The sequence below is a fragment of the Elaeis guineensis genome, chromosome 8 (assembly GCF_000442705.2).
Source record: "Elaeis guineensis isolate ETL-2024a chromosome 8, EG11, whole genome shotgun sequence".
NCBI classification, from domain to species: Eukaryota; Viridiplantae; Streptophyta; class Magnoliopsida; order Arecales; family Arecaceae; genus Elaeis; species Elaeis guineensis.
Window position 1 is genome coordinate 128,808,189 of NC_026000.2, and position 23,884 is coordinate 128,832,072.

Consider the following 23,884-nt stretch of genomic DNA (forward strand, 5'->3'; position numbering starts at 1 on the left):
GTGTGAGAAGAGAAGGGGCGTGGCTCTTTGTGCATGGAAAATATTTCATGAGAAACCTTTTCTCGTGTAAGTAATGTGGCGCACAAAATGGATAAGGATGAAAGGGCAAGTGATAAGTTATCCATTCAAATTCAAACATGCTTTGAATTTGAATGGCTAACTAATTATTTTATCCATCCATATGGCGCACAAATGAGGGCGTGGGGAAGGGTTTTGCGTGAGAAAAATTTCACGAGAAGTTTCTTCTCGTGAATTCAAATGGGTGCAAGAAAGTTGGGTGTCGCAGGGAATTTAAAACAAGGTGGTTTGATTCAAATTGAGCCAACCTAGTTTAAAATAGGTTAAGCACAATTAGACCAGATTAAACCTAACATAATTAGGCTTAATTAAGCTCAATAAAATCCTAATCAAATCAGGAATTAACTAAACCTAACCCCTGATCAAATCAGGGACTAAACCACCTTAGCGATTAGGTCAACATTTAACCTAATCGGGTCAATCCAAACTGAATCCAATTCAATTGAACTTGATCCAAAAATAATTACTCAATCAAATTGAGTTAATTAGTGATTAAATCACTAATTAAACCTCTCATAAATATTGAGTCCAAATCCGATGGGCAATCAGGCATCAGAGACCATCGATATGAAACCCTGATCAAAGAGTTCAAATTTCAAATTCAAAATTTGAAATTCAAAATTTTGATCCCGATATCCAAAATGTGTGGAACTCATGATTAGAGAATCCTAATTCTCAATCATAGAGTCCCAGATAGATAAGACTCATAATCAGCCATCAGATCAGAAAGAAACCTCTAATGTGTGTGACCCCGCAGGTTCGAACCTAAGCCGGTAGCACAGGAACCTGCAGACCCTGCATCGAATTACAAATATGATAAGGGCTTCCGGTATCCAATACCCAGGCAGTAGTATCACAAATCAAAAAGTTGCAAGGAGTTATCATATAATTACCTTGCTTCTTCTTTGGCCTGTTCGGGTCCAGGGAGGCAATGTATTAAGGACAGTTCCTCTTCCAATGCCCGTGCTTTATGCAAAAGAAGCACTCCGCCTGGCTCTGGTCGTGCTTGCGCTTCTTGGTCTGATCCCGTGCTACTGTCCCAGCATGAGATTGCACCTTCTTATTTTTCTTCTTCTTGTTCTTCTTCCCCTTCCCAAAGGGTTGACGACGAGAAGAAGACCCTCCCACTACATTCACCGACTCTTTATGGAGTGGGTGATCCTTCTCAAAGTTCTGCAGCAACCCCAACAATCCGTGGTAGTTTACTGCAGGCTTTGTCATTCGAAAATGAGTAAGGAATGAGAGGAAGGACTTGGGCAAGGAATTAAGGATCGCATCCTTACCGAGCTGCTCGTGCAGAGGAAAGCCCAATTTGCTTAGGCGCTCCATCATCTCGATCATGTACAGTACATGATCAGTGACTGAGGCTCCATCCCTCATCCGAGCATTGAAAATGGCACAACTAGTTTTGTGCCTTTCAACGTCGTCAGGCGTGCCAAAGGAGTCGTTCAACATTTGAAGCATCTCCTGTGGCTGGGCGTTCTCAAACCTTCGGCTGAACTCGTCATTCATTGCTGCCAGCATAATACATCGAACGGTGGTGCGATCATTGAGCCACTTCAAGTAAGTATCTCGGATCGCCTTACTAGCGTTCGGAGCTGGCTCCTCAGGTGCTGGATCCGTTACTACATAAAGGATCCGCTCATGCTCAAAGACGATTTTCAATTTTCGATACCAGCTATCGAAATTGGGTCCCATGAGCTTGTCATTATCTAATAATGACCGGAGCGACAGGGTAGTGGCCATAGCTGCTTAAAGAAAAACGAGACCTCTATTAGTACATAAATTAATACTAAAGACTTGGATTTTAGTCTAAAATTTTTTTCAATATTTTTACGAACTGGTAGCCTCATCCTCCAATTCGAGAATTACTTTAATTTCTTAATGGGTACTAGAATCCACACAGACTACACACGAGCCCAACTTTGGTTGGTCAACCCATGTGCATCTATGGGTAGGTTCTTAACCAGTTATTTCTCTAAACAACTTCTAGTAATTGATTTTGCCCCAGAACCTAATCAGTAGGCTTTGGCCTCCACTGAAAAGATCTGGTTAGGTCCAACCATTAACATGACTTAATTTAGTGAATCGGACTAATAAATGATCAGACCCGACTTTGGCCGGCCAACCTAACCACCATCAGAAAGACTCAATCAAATTATCATATTATGAATAATAATTCCATTAGCCAATGAGCACCAGGCCTTTGGGCCTCCAATGATCATTGAACTAATGGACTCATTATCACTCACTTAATGGGAGGCTATAACTTAGTTATCATTATAACTTAATCATTTTAGGGACCTAATAATTTTGAGGATTTTATTAAAGAATAGTAGAGAAGAAATCATCCAGCCAATTTCAATCCTCCCACTGACTTCATCAAGTCAGATTAAAAAAGGATTTAATTAAAGCTGGCATTAGGAGTACCTAAATCAGTCACACTGATTTACCTAATGACATGGGTGAGCTCTAATCACCAAGTGATCTAATCAAAATCTAACTTATCAGATTGGCCAGGTAAGTGAGATCAGTGGTGGAGATTTGCCATTAACTCGTCAATGATCGAATCAATGCGAGTAGCTCCCGCTTAAGAACCACTGGTCAAAACTGCCAAACTTACCTTAGACACCAACCGGTTCATTAGTTTTAATTTTGATCAACTTAGTAAATAGGGCTCCACCGCGTAGCCATGAATTAAGTCCATCTTGGTCTAGTTAAAGACATGGACCCATTCAACTACAACTATTGAAGTTGAGTCTAGAGTATTCTTGACCTAATCTAATTCAACTTTTGATTAGATTTGACCAATTACTCCATTTAGTCCATTTTTTAAACTAACCTTAGGTCTAACCCAATTATGGACCTAATTCATCTAACCCATTGACCCACAAGTTTATGCAATTGTCTTAGGTCTTAATTCACAATTCTAGACCTACTAGACAACACTTAATTCTTTTAATTAAGTACTTGGACTGATGGGTCAGGGTTTGGCATTTCGAAAATAATTTTCAAATTTGAAAGATTTTATTTTCTGTTCACCAAATGTGTTAACTCATTTCACAAACGGGTCAGCACATTTCATAAACAGCAATTCTATTGCTCATTTCATAACAGAAAATAACTCAAAATAAATCATAAATTTTCTTTTAGATCTAATCTAACACATTCATGATAAATTTCTTAATTATGTCCTTTCGCTGCTTCATCGGCATGGGATATAATTGCATCGGCACCCCTACCGCCATAGGAGACCCCATCGAATGGGAAGAGAGGGCCTTTAAATCCTACTTTTCTCCTATGACGGACGGCCATGGCAACCAACCCAATTAGATTACTTGCTACTTGGATCAAGTATATCTAAATATATCAATTTCAAAATTTAAATTTTGAATTTTAAATTTCAAATTTCAAATTTTAAATTTTAAATTTGAGATTTCAACCAAATTTCGAATTTCGAATTTCCAATCTTTGAATTTTAAATTTTGAATTTTAAATTTTGAATTTTAAATTTTAAATTTTAAATTTGAGATTTCAACCAAATTTCAAATTTTAAATTTTAAATTTTGAATTTCAAATTTCAAATTTTGAATTTCAAATTTCAAATTTTAAATTTGAGATTTCAACCAAATTTCAAATTTTAAATTTTGAATTTCAAATTTGAAACTTCTAACAAATTTCAAATTTTAAATTTCAAATCTTTTTGAATTTGAATTTCAAATTTTAAATTTCAAATTTAAACTTATAGATTACACCTTAATCTACGCATGCATATGTATATCATATTCTAGAACCTGGCTCTGATACCATTTGAAGCGAAAATTTAGTGCAGGGGCAAAATGGTAATTTTAAAACTTTTTCAAAATTACTATTTTACAGCGAAATTATTAATTAATATCATTAATTAATACTAATTAGCCCTACACTAGGATCTAAATATGATACAACAGCATGCATTTAAATTTGAAATTCAAATTTGAATCAGTAAACATTTTACAGTGCTGTGTTCAGAACACATCACCTTTTGCGGGTAGTCGATCACCGCAATCTGATCACCGTCGAGGGGCTCTGATCATCACGTCGCAGCCACATAAATATCTGACCTCTGCGGATCGTCCACACGAAGCTCCCGTCTGATCAGCTCCTCACGAATGCTAGTTCGTGATTTCATCCTTTTGATGGCAGATGTTGATCGAACTCCTTCGATCGATGTGTGCTGACTTCTCGGATGCTCCAGATCATCTGCACAATTGCTTGAGAGGCTGATGGATCTCTCCCTAAAATTTGGTGGACTCACGACACTCGTGGCACACCAATCTCACTTCCCGAACCCTAGGTAGAAACTCTAGGGTACACACCAAAAACCCTGCGCCCAATTTTCTCTCTTTTCTTTCTTTTTCTCTCGAAAGGTTTTGGACCTTCACCTTGCACAGAAGCCTTCCTCACGCCCCAAAGTTTCTCTCCTAAAATTTCTACGCATGTCCCACCTTTCTTCTCTTTTTAAAACAACATCGAACGTGTCTTATCCGCGTGAGAGGATAAAGATAAGAGGTTACACATTTGAATTCAAATCAAATTTGAATTCAAACAAAACCAACTTATCCCTATACTTTTGGACGTGAGAAGAGAAGGGGCGTGGCTCTTTGTGCGTGGAAAATGTTTCACGAGAAACCTTTTCTCGTGTAAGTAATGTGGCGCACAAAATGGATAAGGATGAAAGGGCAAGTGATAAGTTATCCATTCAAATTCAAACATGCTTTGAATTTGAATGGCTAACTAATTATTTTATCCATCCATATGGCGCACAAATGAGGGCGTGGGGAAGGGTTTTGCGTGAGAAAAATTTCATGAGAAGTTTCTTCTCGTGAATTCAAATAGGTGCAAGGAAGTTGGGTGTCGCAGGAAATTTAAAACAAGGTGGTTTGATTCAAATTGAGCCAACCTAGTTTAAAATAGGTTAAGCACAATTAGACCAGATTAAACCTAACATAATTAGGCTTAATTAGGCTCAATAAAATTCTAATCAAATCAAAAATTAACTAAACCTAACCCCTGATCAAATCAGGGACTAAACCACCTTAGCGATTATGTCAACATTTAACCTAATCGGGTCAATCCAAACTGAATCCAATTCAATTGGACTTGATCTAAAAATAATTATTTAATCAAATTGAGTTAATTAGTGATTAAATCATTAATTAAACCTCTCATAAATATTGAGTCCAAATCTGATGGGCAATCAGGCATCAGAGACCATCGATATGAAACCCTGATCAAAGAGTTCAAATTTCAAATTCAAAATTTAAAATTCAAAATTTTGACCCCGGTACCCAAAATATGTGGAACTCATGATTAGAGAATCCTAATTCTCAATCATAGAGTCCCAGATAGATAAGACTCATAATCAGCCATTAGATCAGAAAGAACCTCTAATGTGTGTGACCCCACAGGTTCGAACTTAAGCCGGTAGCATAGGAACCAATTTCTGTACTAATCGAAGTGACCATCTAGCAATGGTATCCGACGATCGGATAGATCGAATAATCGCAATCGCAACATTCAGAACCTACGTGAATATGGCTACCGTATAATTCATCCCTTTTGACCCCTGTGTTTAGGATGACTCAGGGTTAAACTGTCAACCCTGATGATATCATCCGAATCGTGCTCAACTCAATTGGTCCTGTGACTCCTCACTAGGACTACCCTGGCCAAGGTTTTGCTAAATTGAAACACGACTGTACACAGCTCCTAAACTGGAGTGGTCAATCCCATCTTGACACACGCACCGACAAGTCAAGTACTTGACTACACCCAGCAACCTTCCGTCACTGAATTAGAAATTCAGGTAGTCCAGTGCCTAAGTACAGTGAGTTACTTGCAAGTCACCATGGCGGTCTCAGGTCGGAGGGACATTTATACCCATATCCCATCGGAGCAAATCTTGACAACAGAAATAGCCCGGAGTTGGTCACGTTCAGTGCAGATGTACCATTACATCTCATCTGTATGCCATACCAGTGTCTCCACACTCTTTGGTTATGAAGACAACCAACCCATATGGCACACAATGACCTATGCTCGATAAACGTTGTCGTCCTTGGTAACAACGTATCATTTGGTCGCGAACATGTTTAAGGACTAAGCGACAAATCCTCCTTTGTCGAGTCTAAATAGTCCTAAGGACTTCACCACAACACAGGAGTTCATTAGAAGATGAAACATTTGTGATGAAAAAATATCAAAATAATTTTATTTATTTATAATTCATGTACTAATATAAAAAGGAGCACAACCGTCAACAGACTGACGATTGGCTTTGGGACACTATTCCCAACAATGATTCCATCAAGCTTATATATTTCTTTCTGAATAACCATTTATAATCTATGGGTTTGCATTCGAATGGTAAATCAGTTAATTCCAATGTTTGATTTTGCATGACAGATTGAATTTGATTATTTATAGCTTCTTTCCATAGAGGATAATTAAATGAATTTATAGCATCTTCATAGATATTCGGAGTATATTCTATAAGTAGGGAATAAAAATTATCTCTAAAATTTTTCTCTACTCTAAATCTTTTACTTTTTCTGGGTTGCAAATTAGTTTTTTCATCTCTAATCCTAACTTTATTAGAGCTACTAGTTTGATTATTATTGTTTTAGATTTTATTTTAGATTTTTATTTTATAAAAAAAGATATTTTCAAAATATATTGTATCTCTAAATTTAATTATTGTATTACTAAAAATTTTACTTATTTCTGTATTAATTACAAGAAATCTAGTTGCATTGCTATCTAAGGCATAACCAATGGATATAGAGTCAACAATTTTAGGATCTATTTTCTTTCTTTTATTATCTAGAATTTTAACTTTAACCAAGCACCCCCACACTTTAAGATCTCCTAAGTTAGATTTTTTTTCAAAGTTCATAAGGAATGTTATCATTTTTTTTAAAAAGAGATTCTGTTAATTATATAATATACATAAATAAAACTTTCCCCAATAAGTTCTTAGGCAAACCCAAACTAAGAATCATTGTATTCATTATATCCATTAAGGTTCTATTTTTTATTTCACCTACACTATTTAATTGGAAAGAGCAGAGGGTAGCCACCTTATGAATAATATCATAATCTTGACAATAGTGAGTTATATCATATAGATACACTCCTCTCTTTTATTAGATCTTAAGATTTTAATTTTTTTTCTTGTTGGTTTTCAGCTTCAGATCGATTTAAATATTTTAAAATTTTCAAATACTTCATCTTTTATTTTAAGTACATATAACAATATTTAGAGTAGTCATTTATAAATATTATAAAATATTTATGCCACCTCGGGATACTCTTCTTAAGTCACACATATCATTGTAAATTAATTCTAAGATATCACTACCTCGATCAATAGATTTAAAAGGTTTCTAGATATTTTTGCTTGAACACAAATTTCATATTTATTATCTAAAATATTATGTTTTGGCATTAAATTCAAGTGCATCAATCTTTCAATAAAATTTAGATTCGCATGTCCAAGCCAACCATGCCAGATATTAGAAGTTTCAATGTTTAAAATTTAAAAACTATTATTAACAAATATAGGAAATACATTAAGTTTGAACAATCCATTAGATAGAAATCTTTTTTCAATAAAAGCAATACCCCTAGTAATTATAACTTTATTACATTTAAAGATAAGTCTAGAGCCTTGCTGTACTAAAAGAGAACTACTAATAAGGTTTCTTCAAATCTCAGGCATGTGATGGATGTTGTGTACAGTTAAGATCTTTCCGGATATAAATTTTAACGTAACACGATCAACTATAAGCATACATGCTGTTGCATCATTCTCCATCATTACTACTCCTCCACTTGAGACTTGATAAGTGAAAATTCACAAACGAACAAAATATGCATGAATATTAGCTCTTGTATCTATCAATCAATCATTTATCTCAACGGTCATGATCATGTTAGGAGTGAAAAGAACAAACCTGAAGACTATCTTAGAGGAGCCGGCCCAGAGGTTATCATGTTAACTTGAGGACAACGGGTGCTTGGACCATTCTTCTTAGGCACAGGGGGAGCAAACTTCTTATAAAAATAATCTTTTGCCTAGTGATTGGTCCTCCCATGTACATGAAGCAGCAACGACCATTTCCAGCCTCATACTTTTATTTTTTGTTATTATTATTATTATTCTCACTATAATGAAAATATTTTTTTATTATTTTTAAATTTATTTTAATAGTTTTTATTACTACGAGCTTGGACTGATCTTCTAATATATTCACCTTATGTTGTTTTTAATTAAAGATTTCATCTTTGCTTCTATTTTTCTCTTCAATTCTTATAGAGTTTAGAACATAATTAAAAGAGAGTTCTCTCTAGATGTGATTAATTTTATTCGCATAGCTAAATCATCATGAGGGCAACTTATCAATTAGGCTAGCCATAAAAAAATTTCATCAAGTACATATCATATCACTAGGTTTAAGTTGTTCAACTATATGCTCAAATTTATGCAATTGATTATTCATTGATTTGTTATCCACAAATTTAAATTTTATAAGGTTTAAGGCTTTGTACCTCTCACTACAAAAAAATAGATTATTAGCAATGACAGTCATTTTGTCATCACTAATAGTATTAGCGATAGCCGTCGTCGCTAAAAATTTGATGAAAATAACCTCATTGCTAATTACCATTATTAATGACGGTAAATTCATCGTCAATAATAATGATAAAAAATTATTGCTAATAATTTTATTTTTTTAATTAAAATATTAAAAAATTATTAGCGACAGCCATTATCGTCGCTACTACCATGATTAATAAATTTTTAATTTTTTAATAAAAATTTTAAAATACTATTAGTGATGGCAAATGGTGTCGCTAATAATTTTTAATTTTTTTAAAAATTTATAATTAAATATTTTTAAATCTATTTTAATCATATTAACAAGCAATAATATTTTTTAAAATCTATTATAAATAAAATAATAATTATTTAACATAATTATAAATATAAAATTAATTATATTATATTAAAAATATAAATTATATAATTTTATAAATTTATATTGCTTTATAAGTATCAAAATTAGATACATATAAAAAAAATTATGTAAAATCCTCCTCACCGTTCTCCTCATTCTCCTCATGCTCCTGTACATCCTCTCCAATAACTGATGGATGAGATCCAAATATCCTCCTCCTCCTCCTACTACTCCTGCTCTATGATGGATTATCGAAAGCCATACAGCCCATCTCGAAACCTCTACATGGCCACCTTCTCCAAGGTCCGATAGCCAGCCTCTTCATCCTGAGGAGTCTCAAATCGATAGTACCCCTGTAAGTAGAAGCAACCGTATATTACTAAATAGAATATAAATCTACTATAAATCTAAAAATTAAATATCTTTGACTTACCAGGAATATCTCCCAAGCTACATCACGAGTCCCCGATAGTCAACTGGAGAACTCATTCATCGATTCTGGCACCAATCGTCAAATGATGTCGGTAACCACATGAGACACCCCAGGCTCTGTAAATATGCTGTAAAATTTATTTTGAACAATAAATATTGGACTCTAAAATGATTAAAATTTAAACATATTCGGTGAAGATATATAGTACTTGCGTACGACTTTGAATGTGGACGTGCTCTCTATCCTCCGATCAAGTCAGAGGTGCTATGAGCCGGACGGATCCTTTACCACGCCACTGACTCTGAGAGCCAGATGCTACTCCATGTGAGTGTGGAGTCACTGATGATCTCACATCGTCCGAATATGAGAGTATCAAGACATCATAAAGAATGTTATATTAGATAATAAAAGATAAAATAACATAAAAGAGAATATCTAAAGTATCAAAATTTACTGTATGGTATGTATACCGCAGAACCATGCGAGTTGGCTGCATGAGAGCTTTCTCCTCCAGAGCTCTCTCCTCGACTGTGATGGCTTTGGCCTTGAAAAGTCATTTGTCGTAGATCAAGGATAACATTAAAGAAGTTATATATGTTCATAAAATCTAATCAAGTATATATGAATAAAATTGAATAAAGTCAAGTATATATATTCAAAAAATCTAATCTTTGGTACCCATCAGCTTTAAAATATCATATGGATAGAAGAAAAAAAAGCCATAGCAATCTGTGAAACCAGTCCCTTCAATATCTATTTAGTTTGGATTATCATCAGAAAAAATAAGAGGACAATCATAAGAATATAAGGGCATAAAAATCAATTTGACTTCTACTGCATCTAATACCATCTGCTTAAAATAATGCAGGATAAGTATTTAGATATTTAGTACCCTTCAGATGTTTGGTGCCCTTCAGATGGGTGGTAATGCAAGATAGGTATTTAAAATGAGTCAGAGGTCTAGAAGTTCATCGCAAGCAAAGAGCACTACTCATGAGCCTCTTCAGATGTTTGGTACTCCTCGAATTCTTTATCTGATTTTTTCTCTTCCTCCTCTTCTTTCACTTCTTCCTCTTCTTCCCCTTCTTAGATAGAATGTCTCTTAAAACAAACTCAATATGATCTACCTCCTCATGTTAGCCATCATGTAGGAGAATTTTTGGAGCATCCAACTCTGCATCTATTAAATACTGATAAACTCGTAATGTTTCATCCTCCTGAAGGTATTCTGATAAATGAGGTTTTTCTTCTTTTTCTTCTTCTTCGAGCTCGTAATGAGCGGCTCGAGACTTAACCTTACAGACAGCCCATCAATCTTTTCTTCCTCTCTTTTTTGATGGAAAAGGAGTATAATACATTTAAACAGCTTATTAGGATAACATAAAGGGGTCATTAACATATACTTTTGATCCATATTTGATTTCAATAAGCTTATATCGTAGATCAACCTTCATATAGTTATTGATATCAAACTATCAGTACTTAAACAGAATGATACTATTACCTTCAAGATAGGTCAACTTGATCACCTCTTCAAGGATTCCATAGTAGTTACTCTCCATCTTTGTCTACCAACTGCCCTTTATACACACGCCGTTATTCATTGTACTCTTATAATATCCATATTGCTATATGTGAAATTTGAAATCATTTACATTACAGCCATTATAATATATCACATACATTATTGGCCTGTAACCTAATGATCTTAGCTTCCTAGGTATGGATTTGCCCCTTTGCATGACCTGCATATTATAAAAAAATAAATTAAAAAAATTAAAATAAATAAAATGACAATGATCGCTTACTAGTTGATAGAATCAATTTGTAAAGTTTTGTGAGTATTGAGAAAAAATTTCTTCCTCGCTTATCATCAGGTTGTCCCATCTCAGCATCTCATCATATTGTCTATACATGCATAAGATAAATATAGGATGATAAGTGATTAAAGAGCTAAGATTGTGATGGACACTTACTCAATATATGGGTCGACCTCCGTGCAGTTTAGCAAAATATCTGTCTCTGTCTGTTGAATTTCAGTATCAGTTAATATCCGATGAACCTCGTGTCCAAGTTCATGAGCGAGATAGACAAATATTGAGATCTTCACCTCTGATCCCTGACCACCATCATCATTTCAATCCACTTGAGTCATCTTTATCTACACAATAAGATTAAAATAGTATCAACTGAAATTAAAAATTTTTTCAATTATGTAAGCCTCCACAATAGAACCTTCGACTCTGGCCTTATTTTTTACTTTCTTCTTGAGACTATGCATGTATTTTTCAAATAGACACATTCATCTGTACTGCATTAATCTCTCCATCCTAGCTTCATATGCCAGATGAATCATGAGATGCTCCATGGGGTCGAAGAAACTAGAAAAAAATATCTTCTCTAACTTGCATATAGTCTCTACACTACTAGCTTCAAGACTAGAGATGTGATCGATGGATAGTTCGATAGCACAAATGTCTCTGAAGAAAAGACTAAGCTCGATCAAAAAACTTTATATGAAGTTGGAAAGAAGATCACGCCAAGCCAATGAGAGTAATCGTTGCATGAAGACATGACAGTCATGCTTCTTTAGCCTATAGAATCTGCAATCTTTGACATCGATGCACCGAGCTTGATTACTTGCATAACCATATAAAATTTAAAATTTTACACCATTCACATACTTCTTTCAACTGCTCCTTTGTTAAGGTGTAAGATGCTTTCAACTTTAAAAATTTCTCAGATGACACCTCAACCAACTCTAATAGAGGATGCTTGCATACGTTCTTCATATCTGCTCGAGCCTTGGGGTTGTTCTTTGTCTCATCCTTGATATTCATAACAGTGTAGAAAATATTATCGAGTATATTTTTCTCAATGTGCATGACGTCAAGATTATGATGGATCAAATTGATCGATCAGTACGATAATTCTCAGAAGATGCTATGCTTCATCCAGTTATAAATTCTACAAAAACCTCCAAGGTTCTGCTTTTCAAATAGTATGCCAAACTGAACTTCATCTATTTGGGATACCCTTTGAAATACTTTCATACCACTAAGATGTAGAGGTGTACGGTCTTTCTCTATCTTATTCCTCTCAAAACTGTCTCGTGCTTTTGAAAAGGATGATACTTGAGAAGAAATTGACGATGACAATCGAACTAGCAGGGCTTACGACCATGCTCAAGTTGAAACAATTTTATATTCTTCATGCAATAAGGATATGCTAGCTTTCCATGAGTGCTCCATCTTGACAGTATCCCATAAGCAAAAAGATCATTAATGGTTCACATCAATGTAGCCTTCATTACAAAATTCTTCTTCTTCGATGCATCAAATATATGTATACCATCGGATCATAAGAATTTTAGCTCATCAATAAGAGATCTTATATATACATCAATACTTCTACCAGGATGCCGTGGTCCATGAATAATTAATATAAGAAAGATGTTATGTTCTTTAATGCACATCTTAGGCAACAGATTATATGGAGTAATAAAAACTGACCAACATGAATAAAGAGCCACTACATGACTGAACAGTATAAACCTATCTGTAGACAGATCCGATCGGATATTGCATGATTTCTAAGCAAATAAAGGATGGCAAGCATTAAATTTCTTCCATACCTCACTATCCGACGGATGACTCATCATATCGGTGTGCTTGCGAATCTCTTCTTTGTCCCATCTCATCTGTCTGACAGTACTCTTGAACAAGCAGAGCCTTCGAAGTCTAAGAATGAGAAAAAGGTATTGAAGAACTTTATATGATATGTCTTTTTGATTTCTACCCTCTTGTCTTAACTTAAATCAGCTTTCACCACATACGTCACATATACTTTTCAGTTGGTCCTCCTTATAGAAAAGCATGCAGTCATTATAGTATGCATCTATCTTTTCGTATCTCATAACTCTTTCACTATTTTTTTAAAGCATAGAAGCTTCCAACAAATTTTTCATCTTTCGGTAACATCTTCTTTATTATTGCTACCATCCTATTATAGCAATTGACCGTCATATTAAACTCGATCTTCAAGTTCAACAACTTTGACATAACTGATAATACAATATATTTCACATCCCGGCCACAGTGGTTCATCAGCATCTTTCAACATACGATAGAAATCATTATTGCCAGCTTCTGATTTATCCTCCATATCTCAATTAAATTCAGGATCAACTGCTTCCATAACCATGTCTACCATTCTGTCTGTGTCTCTGTCCTACTGATGACTTCTAACTCTTACAATTGTCTCCAACATCTCCCCATACAGATAGCAATGCTTGTAGTTTGGCATAAATGCACTCCTATATAAATGAGTAATTATTGTATCTCAATCAAGTATTTCTCTATTGACACATCTCTTACAAAGACAACGAATTTGTCTTTGAACTAAGAGTGCAGCATTTTCAAAAGCATAATCACAGAAATACTTGACACCCTCTTTATATTTAGTAAAAATTACTCTGTCGACTACTCAACGGTCCATCCAACTACGGTCCATGGCATACTATCTAAAGATTCTGCATATACAAGTACAAGATAAAATACTTATCAAATATTTTATCATTTAAAATGGCTTACATAATAAATGTATCCTATCATCAACTAATAAATATAGAAGATCTGATCTCATTCAGAAATTACATTAATTCTATAGATCAATTACAGTAATCAAACGATACGTAATAGGGATCGAAAAAAATTTTGACAATAGTTCTCCTTAGTTCTCCCCACATGGCTGAAGATGTGTGAGGAAAATTAAAAAAAAATACTGTCCAAAATTTTTTCTCGAACTCTCAACATACCATTTGATTACTATAATTATCTATAAAATTAATTATAATTTTTAAACTATCTAAATTGGATAATCAATTAATCAATGTACATAATTCTTCAATCTGTACAAAAATATATAAATATACAGATGCTATAGAATATGTACATTGATCAAAAGATGGGTCTATCATTATATGCAATGCAATACTTTTAAAATTTTTAAGATACTGAATTTTTAAGTAAAGGACATATTGCCAACGAAAATGGTCGGGATGCATGTCCCGTGTATGTAGACTTGGAGCATACCAGACGACTAACCCGTGTGAGCACATCAATATGGAATCCAAGCAAATCTCATCCTGGAGGTTCCAAAGTATCAAGTGGGATTGCAAATAGAGCTAAAAATGGATCAGGGTGGGCCAGGCCACATCCCTCCTTGAATCCAGTCTAAAATTTTTTTTCAGACTTCGGACCAAGCCTAAAGCCTAGAGTACAATCATTGAGCTACTCCAGCTACCATCGGAGTAGATGAGTAGACTAAAATCGGTTCGATGGTGGTCCGATCTCGAAACTCTGTCGTCAGAAGCATGCAATAAGGCTATTCTCATCAGAAAGCTTTTCAAAGTAGTTCTACCTTTCGAGAATAATATTAATTTAAATAATATTATGAATAATATTATTAATAATATTATTTAAATTAATAATATTAATTTAAATATTTTTAATATCTAAATTAATAATATTTAAATTCAAATATTATTAATTTAAAATTAATCAAATAAATATAATTTTAAATGTTAAAAATTTAAAAAAGTGAAAATGGGTTGTAGCAATAGCGATGGAGCCATCGTCGCTAAAAATCACCTGGCGGCTCCGACGGTGAGTCGATGGCGAGTCCGACGTAGGTTCGATGGTGGATCGACAGCGTGGCACTCAAGTAGCTAGGCATTCGAAGGGGGGAGGTAAGGGCGACAGTCTGGCACTGTGGCACGGTGATGGGGCACAGGAAGAAGAGGGGAGGTAAGATCCGATAAGGGGAAGCCCGATCCAGTGGGGCATGGTGGCGTGGAAGCAAAAGGAGAGGTCGAAAAGATGAGGGGAGGTTGGGTGGTGGGATGTCGGTGCCAAGATAAGGCCGAAAGCATCAAAGAAGAAAGGGGTGGGGCTCAGAAAGCTTCAATCCGGTGCAGTCGAGGATGTCGGATTTGAGGCGAGGATGGTGGTGCGAGGCTGGGGGGAGGCGGTCGGGGCTCAGGGAGGCAGCTGAGGGGCTCAAGATCCGACGGATAAGGGCTCGAGGAAGCGGCTGAGGGGAGGCAGGTTGGGGGCTCGGGGAGACGGTCGAAGGCTCCAGATCTGACAGATAGGGGCTCGGGGAGATAGCCAGGGAGAGGTGGGCCTGGCGCTTAGGGCTTGGGGAGATGATCGATCGGGGGCTCGAGGAAGCCTGATCCGATGGTGGGGGAAAGAGAGGGATCGAAGGCGGCTAGGGGGAGGTGGGCCGGGGGCTTGAGGAGGGGTCGGAGGCTCAAGGAGGGAAAAATTGGGGGGAGGGGGTCGGTCGCTGGTGGGGGAGCCAACCACTACAAGGAAAGAGATTTTTAGCGATAAATTTATTTACGATGAAAATTATTTTCATCGTAAATACGAATGTCAATAACGTAAAAAAATTTTTGTCAATAATAATAAAATATTTATGATGATTTCAAATTTTTATCTTAAATAAAAAAAATTAGCGACGAAAAAATAACTTCTGTCATAAGAAATAGCATATTTTTGATGAATATTTTTATCATAAATAAAAAAATATTTTTTAAATTATAAATATATAAATATTAGCAACAAAAGTATTTTCATTGGTAATAGTCAAAATTTTTGCAATGAAAACCATATTTTTGTCGTCAATAATCCTTATTTATGACTAAAAATTTTCGTCACTAATAAGTCAAAAAAAATTTAAAAATAAATATTTTTAATTATTTATGATGTAAGTTTGTATCTTAAATAATTTCATTATTTATGATGAAAAATAATTTTATGTCACAAATAAGAATTATTAATGATGAAATTTTCATCGTTAATACTTTAAAAAATTAGATAAGTTAAAAATTTAAAATATAAAAATTATTTATGATGAAAATAAAAATATCATAAATAATTAAAATATTTATGATGAAAATATATTTTTTATAATAAATTTTTTTAGTCATAAATAATTAAAAAATAAGAAACTAAAATAAATTATAAATTTTTTATGACAAAAGCATTTCTGTCACTAATAGTTCAATTATTAGCGACGGAAACATATTTTTTATCGCCAATAAATATATTTTAAAAATTTTAAAATAAAAATAATTTACAATAAAAACTATTCATTGTAAATAATAAACTATTTGTGGTGATAAATCTTGTTATAGTCGCAAATCATCAATTATTTATGACGTAAATTTTTCCTCACTAATATTTGAAAAAATAAAAAATTTTAAATTTTAAAAAACTAAACTATTAGCAATGGATATAGATTTTTTCATCGTTAAAAAATTTTTTAAAGACAAAAAATTTTATTGCTAATATTTTAAAAATTTTGAAAATTTAATAAAGCTTTCATATTGAAGGATATATATTATAATAAATTTTTTTATATTTATAAAAAAATTATAAGATAATTTTAAAAAATAATATGTATAAAATAAAGTAATATAGAATATTAAGATATGTATATATAAAAGGCACATAAAAAGTCATGGCCTATGAAGATTATATTGTCGCAAATATTGGGGCATGGGAAGGTCGAAGGGTGGTTTTAGAATAAAGATGATGATAAATCTAGAGGATGGTAGAGTTGCACTCTTGGGTGTCTGTATTATTATATATATATATATATATATCATGGTAAATTTGAGTCTATCTCGGATCCAGAAATGGTAGCATGTAGGAGGAGGAGGAGTACACTCACAAGTTGGCAATTAGATTTTGATTCTTTTATGTATCTTATTACAGTATTATTCAATTATCCTCTATACTTTTTGTCCTCTTTAAGTATCAATGTAGAGTGCGTGCATACAAGCAAATGGTATTGAATATGTTAATGGGATGCGTAAGGCCTCGTTGGCTAAGTTTTCTATCTTTTCATGATAGCCCAGTGGGTATCGAAGTTCATGCTTCTTGCATGATCCAATCTACATCCAGTCAGAACTGCTACTCCTTTTTCTTTAGTAAAATCACTTTGAACTTAAAATTACTTTGAAAAAGATATGTGCATATATATACATATATACATATACACACAATATATACATACACACACACACACATATATTATCGTATTATTGTGGCTAAGAGATGAATGAAAAATGAATGGAAGAAAATAATACAGAGAATAAGACTTGGTGAGAAGAATTTTTTTTAAATAAAAAATTATTTTTATTGATTATTAGCGATGAAAAAAAAAATTCATCGCTAATTATGTAATTAACGACGAAACTCTATATTTTCATCGTAAATAATATTTTTTCAGAGGGTGAATTTTTTCGACAGAAATTTTTTTTTGATGAAAATTATTAGTGACGAAATTTTTTTGTTCGTTGTAAATATTTTTTATTCAAATTATTTGCAAAAAAAAATTATTACTAGCGACTAAAATTTGCATCGCTAATACCCCACGTCCCACCAACTCCCATCAAAAACCCATTTTTCTTCCTCGTCCCCCAGCAGTCCGACTTCTTCTCCCCCTCCCACAAGCTTCCTCCCCCCCTGACATCCCGTGTGCCTCCGATTTCCTCCGCCGTCTCGATTTCCTCCACCGCCACCATCGAGGTGAGTCGACTTCATATTTTTTTTGGGGGGGGGTGGGTTTGGGTCGGGGATGGAGACGGAGAAAAGCTTAGGGTCGGCGTGCCGGGGATGATACGCCTGGGTCAGGACGGTGGGCCGCGGCCATGTGGGGCCTGCAGGCCCGTGGGCTGCAGCCACGTTGGGCCTACGAGGCAGGTCGGGGATGGGTTGGGGCCGGGATCGGCAAGCTAGAGCCAGAGCTGGTGACGTCGACTTCATTTTTTTTTGGGTGGGTTCAGGTCGAGGTCGGGGACAGGGATGGGGAACGGCACGGGGCCGGCATGCCACGGTCAGCATGTCGGGGATGGCAAGCCTGGGTCGGGACAGTGAGCTGCGGCCATGTGGGGCTTGCGACCCTACAGACTGCGGCCACGTGGGGCCTGCGTGCCAGGGACTGTGGGCCAGGCCGACGACGGCGAGCTGAGGGGCCGGGGTCGGGGTTGGCGACGGTGGGTCGGGGAGGGGCCAGTGCCGGCGACGGCAAGCCGGGAGGGGTCTGGTCGTGGTCGGGCTGGTGACGGCGGGCCAAGGAGGGGCCAGGGCCGAGGCCAGCAGCGGCGAGCCAGGGCGTGGTTGTGCCGAGGACGGTGGGTCGGGCACATGTGGCCTGCGGGTTGCGGGCCGGGCACGCGTGGGTTGGGGTGGGTCGGGCCTGGATGGGGCCGGTCGAACCGGGTCCGGTCGGGCTGGCACGGGTCGGGTGGAGTCAGATCGGGTCGGGTCGGGCTAGGGTCGGGGATGATAGAGCCAGGACGGGGTGGGTCGGGTCTTGCTAGGACTGGTCGGATGGAGCTGGGTCGGGTCGGGTCGGGTTGGAGAGGGTTGGGTCAGGTCAGGTCGGGCTGGGGTGAGTCGGGTGGAGCCAGGTCAGGTGGAGCTGTGGTGCGTCGGGTGGAGCCGGGGCAGGTCGGCTGGAGCCGGGTTGGGTCTGATCCGCGCCCGATCGGGCTAGGGCAGGTGGGGTCGGGATGGGGCGGGTTAGGTTAGGTCTTCATAAGGATGAAATATGATGCTAAATTATTATAATTATTGCATATTATTTTTTAGTATTATTGCTAAGTTAGTTAATTATTTGACTAATTATTTTTTCACTAATACAATGCACATTGCTGTTACTTGTTACAATTAAATTATTGTATGTGTTGTTTTGTATGCTGCTGAAATTATAAATAAAAAAGATATTTCTATTTTAAAGAAAACTCTATTAAAATTTTGATCAGAAAATCTCAATACGAAGTTATTCTTTTTTGATAAATTAGAAATCTATCTTCGAATGCACGTTCAAAGATGGTACTTAAATTATATTGAGCTGTAGATTTTCATTCAAGTTTCGATCTTCATCGAGATCGAAATTTGGATGTTCCATATTCGAATTTTTTAAAAAAGTAATAATATTATTATTGTTAATAGTTGATATTTCATTTCATTATGTGATATTCAGTAGTTATCTGTCAATTATTCTCGGATATATGGTGGATATGATGCATGGGTACCATATCCACATCATATACTTAGAGAATCATGGACAGATGCTGTCAAAATTTTATAAAAATGAGATGAAATATTCACTAATAACAATAATGAGATTATTACTTTTCTGAAAGGGATAGGGCCACACCTGTTAGTAATGATTTGAAAAGGATAAGATCATACATTTTTACTTCATAAAAAAATAGGACCACACATTTTTTGTGTTAATGTTCAGTCTGTATGTCTTTTTTAATGTGTTATTTTGTATGAAGTGATCCGAATCTAGATCCGGATCGAGATTTTGGTTGAAATTCGGAATGCGATTTAGTTTGAAATTTGGATCGAGATCCTGAATACAATGAAACTTTTTTTGATTGTTAATGATTTTGTGTTTATTGTTAGATGAATATCAACAAAAATTGGATGAATGCTAGAGGTATTTTTTTACCTGAATATCAAAAAGGAGTTCGAGATTTTATTAACTTTGCACGGCATAAGGTTGATAGTGCTAGTTGGATATTCTAGATGTAATGCACATTGAAAAGAATATTTATGATAATATCATCGATAATGTATTGAATATTTTAAAAAAAATAAAAGATGGTACAAAAGCTCATCTTAATTTGCAGAAAATGAGAATCCAGTCGGAGTTGCATTTAGTTCATCGAGGTGAGAGATTTTTTATGCCACCCACATGTTATTCGCTGTTTGAAGAGAAAAAGAAGAATTTCTGTGGATGGTTCAAAATCGTTAAGTTTTCTGACACATATGCTTCAAACATATCGCGGTGTATTGAAAATAACGATGGCAGTATCTCTGGCATGAAAAGTCATGACTCCCATATGATGATGCAACGTTTGCTTCCTGTGGTCATGCATGACTATTTGGGTGGTGATGTTCAAACTATATTGATTGAGCTGGGAGTGTTCTTTCGAGAACTATATTATCAAAAATTGAAGATTAACTTACTTAAAAAATCAGAGAAAGATATCATACTCATTTTTTGTAAGTTAGAAAAATTTTTTTCATCATCATTTTTTGATATTATGATGCATCTGGCTGTCCATCTTCCAAAAAAAGTTCTTTTAGTCGGATCGATACATTATCGATGGATGTATCCTATTGAAAGGTAAAGAAGTTATACATATTTTATCATATCAATTATAAGATGTAAATATATTTTTAAAATTTAAATTTATTTTTATTTACTGATTCTTGTGTACCTTAAAAAAGTATGTACGTAATAAAGCAAGGCCGGAAAGGTCTATAGCGAAAGTATATGTAGCTATCGAGTGTCTCACATTCTGTGCGATGTATCTTGATTATATTGAAAAAAATTTAATCATGCAAATCGTAATGCAGACGTGAATGGGATGACAATAAGCCGACGTTGTTTATATTTAAACAAATGGTTCGACCTATTGATGCAAGAAAATATTAATTTATAGATGTGAGCGAACTATCCAAGACATACTTTTACGTTCTAAATAATTATGAAGAAATTAAAGATTTTATTGAGTAAGTATCATCTTACAATACTGTTTAATGATCAAAAATTTTTTTATATCAGTGTAAAATTAAAAATTATAACTTCTCGTAGTGAGCACAAGAGTATACGATGTAGAAAGAATAATACGAATGCCGATGATCAACATAGGAGAGAATTTACAAAGTAGTTTGATAATCTTGTAAGTTGCATTAATGATACATTATTTATTTACTTATAAATATTATTATTTCAACCAACATAATTTTTTATCTTATGATGCAGATGAAACATAAGTATTTCAATAAAAAAGCGGGTGCAACAATGAGTTGCATGATTTAGCATGTGGTTCTGATTGAAGGGTTAATCACTACATATTCTGTATTATTGGAGGAATGAGATTTCATATAAGGGAGCTTGAGATACAATGACGGACTCAGAATAGTGAAATTGCTATAACAAGATATGAAGGAGAAAAAGAGATTGATTATTATGGTGTACTGGTAGATATCATAGAACTGAAGTATGAGTCCAGTAATTCTGTATTTTTATTTCAGTATAAATTATGGGATATTAGTAAAAAAAAGATTGGAATTCATATGATTCATAATTTATCAATGTAAATCTTGCACAAACATGGTACCAAAATGAGCCATATATATTAGCAACTCAAGCGAAATAAGTAATATATTTGAAGGATCTAAAGTATTGAGGTAATTGACATGTCGTACAAAAAATAATATTTAGAGGCATATATGACATACCAATTCGATTAGAGATGGATGAAATTTTGGATTTACATGAAGAGAAAGCTTTTCAGTAAGAAGAACAAATATTAGCAGAGTTTTTGGTTGATGAAGAACTTGTAAGGACACCTTTGAATAGGGCTGATCTTCCATCCAACGAAATTGAAGCTAATTTTGTATTTAATCTAGATGAGTCAGAGGGCGATGATCAATTCATAAATGATGATGAGATAGAAGACGATATATATATCGATTACTGTGATTTGGATGAAGATCTATACATCGAGGAAGATACAAATATTGATGAGTAGATCTTTATTCTTCATTCAATTTTCTGTTGCAATAATGGTATGCGATATAATTGTATTCATTAGAATATTATTTGACTTCTATTATCATTATTTAATATTATATTTATTTACATTTCAATTTCTATAGATATGGCACCAGGAGACAGATGATAATGGTCGCATTCACAGTTACCTGCAGATAGCTTAAAAGTTGAGGTGCCTTCACCAATCTTCGTTGCCTCACTGGCTCCAATGTCAGAAGATTTTACACTGGCAGGTCCTAGTGAACCGGGTCCCAATGAGGTGGATCCCAGTGAGGCTGGTCTCAGTGGTATTAATTATTACACTTTATATATAATAAAATTTGATTTTTTTTTTGGATCATACTTACGATTTATTTATTATTGTTTCAAATCAGTCTATATCGATGGTCAGATGAGGGCAAGGTCCATCAAAGAACCTCGCTTTAAAGTGTTGGAGATACGAGCACCCAGGACAGCGTCTCCAGATCGAGATATCGGCTAGCTACACCAGACCCATTAAGGGATGGTGTGAGCCATGGCAGATCGAGCTGGGCATAATATGCCACAGCTATGCTCTCGTGGTGCTCTTCGATTGGCATCACGTTGTCCCAGCTCAGAGAAAAAATTTTTACACCCACTTACAGGTAAAATAAATTATATTATGAATATTTAATTTACATAGTATTCTTCTAATATTTGTTATTCACATGGTGTATTTGATATCGCTGATTTTGAGGATAATCGTGTGAGGCAAGTGGTCGACGCCCATTATCCTTGCATTTCAAAGATTATCGCCATCACATGTATCAGCATTGGTACCGAGTGGTGCAGGCTCATGGGCAGAAGACAGTGCAGCTGCAGCCCTATGACAGCATCACCCTCGACGATTGAACTACCATATGCCGGCATTACGAGGATCCGACATATCAGGTTACACATCTAAATTTTTTTTTAGACTTTAATGACTTAATCATTTATTTTTAAATTAAAGTTATTATCTACTAATTTTACTGCTAATTTTACAGAGACGATGTATCCAAAATGCAGCGAACCGGGTGAGACAGACCGTGCTGCATTACGGAGGTTCGAGATCGTTTGCTCGCCACATGGAGCACATGGTAGGTATTTTTTTTAATTTTTAATTAGAATATATTTTTTTAATTATTTAAAATTTTTTAATTAATTCTCAAATTACAAAGAGATGCTAAGAGTGGCGAGCTTCTTGATAGGATCGATATCTACCAGCGAATCCACTAGTAATGGTCGAGAGAGTAGACGACGGGGAGTCAGGAGCTTTTTGTAAGTTTTTTTAATTATTTTTTTATTCATAATTTAATTTTTATTAAAAAATTAAAATAATTTTTATTTTTATTTTCAAGATCGTATGACCAACATGAGATTCTAGCCTATCTCTGAGGGCTCGACCGCATCCACAGATAATGAGATCTATGATCGAGTGCTCGATACGAGATCCTTTTATATTAGGAGTCTAGGACATGGGATCACTACTCTCTTATCCTCATAATCATCTAGAACTGAGATCCATTCTGCATGCCACGCTCGGTTGACGGAGGTGCAGAGGCAGGTTGTCAGAGATCGACAGCAGGCTGTCGAGGATCAACAACGAGCTCAGGAGTTGGCTGCATGCATCAATGACTATTAGTACTTTCAGATCCAGATGATGGAGTGGATGACGCAGATAGAGCAGATGATACAACTAATGAGGCAGCAGCAG

At 35.3% G+C, this 23,884-nt stretch overlaps 1 protein-coding gene across 1 annotated transcript in view; it reads left to right on the forward strand.

Moving 5' to 3' along the window:
• The window catches only part of LOC140851238 (uncharacterized), a 30,458-nt gene extending 7,807 nt beyond the window's left edge, over positions 1-22,651 (forward strand). The window contains exons 3-4 of the mRNA XM_073242796.1: positions 22,326-22,457; positions 22,545-22,651. Coding sequence (XP_073098897.1) covers positions 22,326-22,457; positions 22,545-22,651 — 239 coding nt within the window. The remainder of the gene's footprint in view (positions 1-22,325; positions 22,458-22,544) is intronic.
• The last annotated feature ends 1,233 nt before the right edge of the window (positions 22,652-23,884 follow it).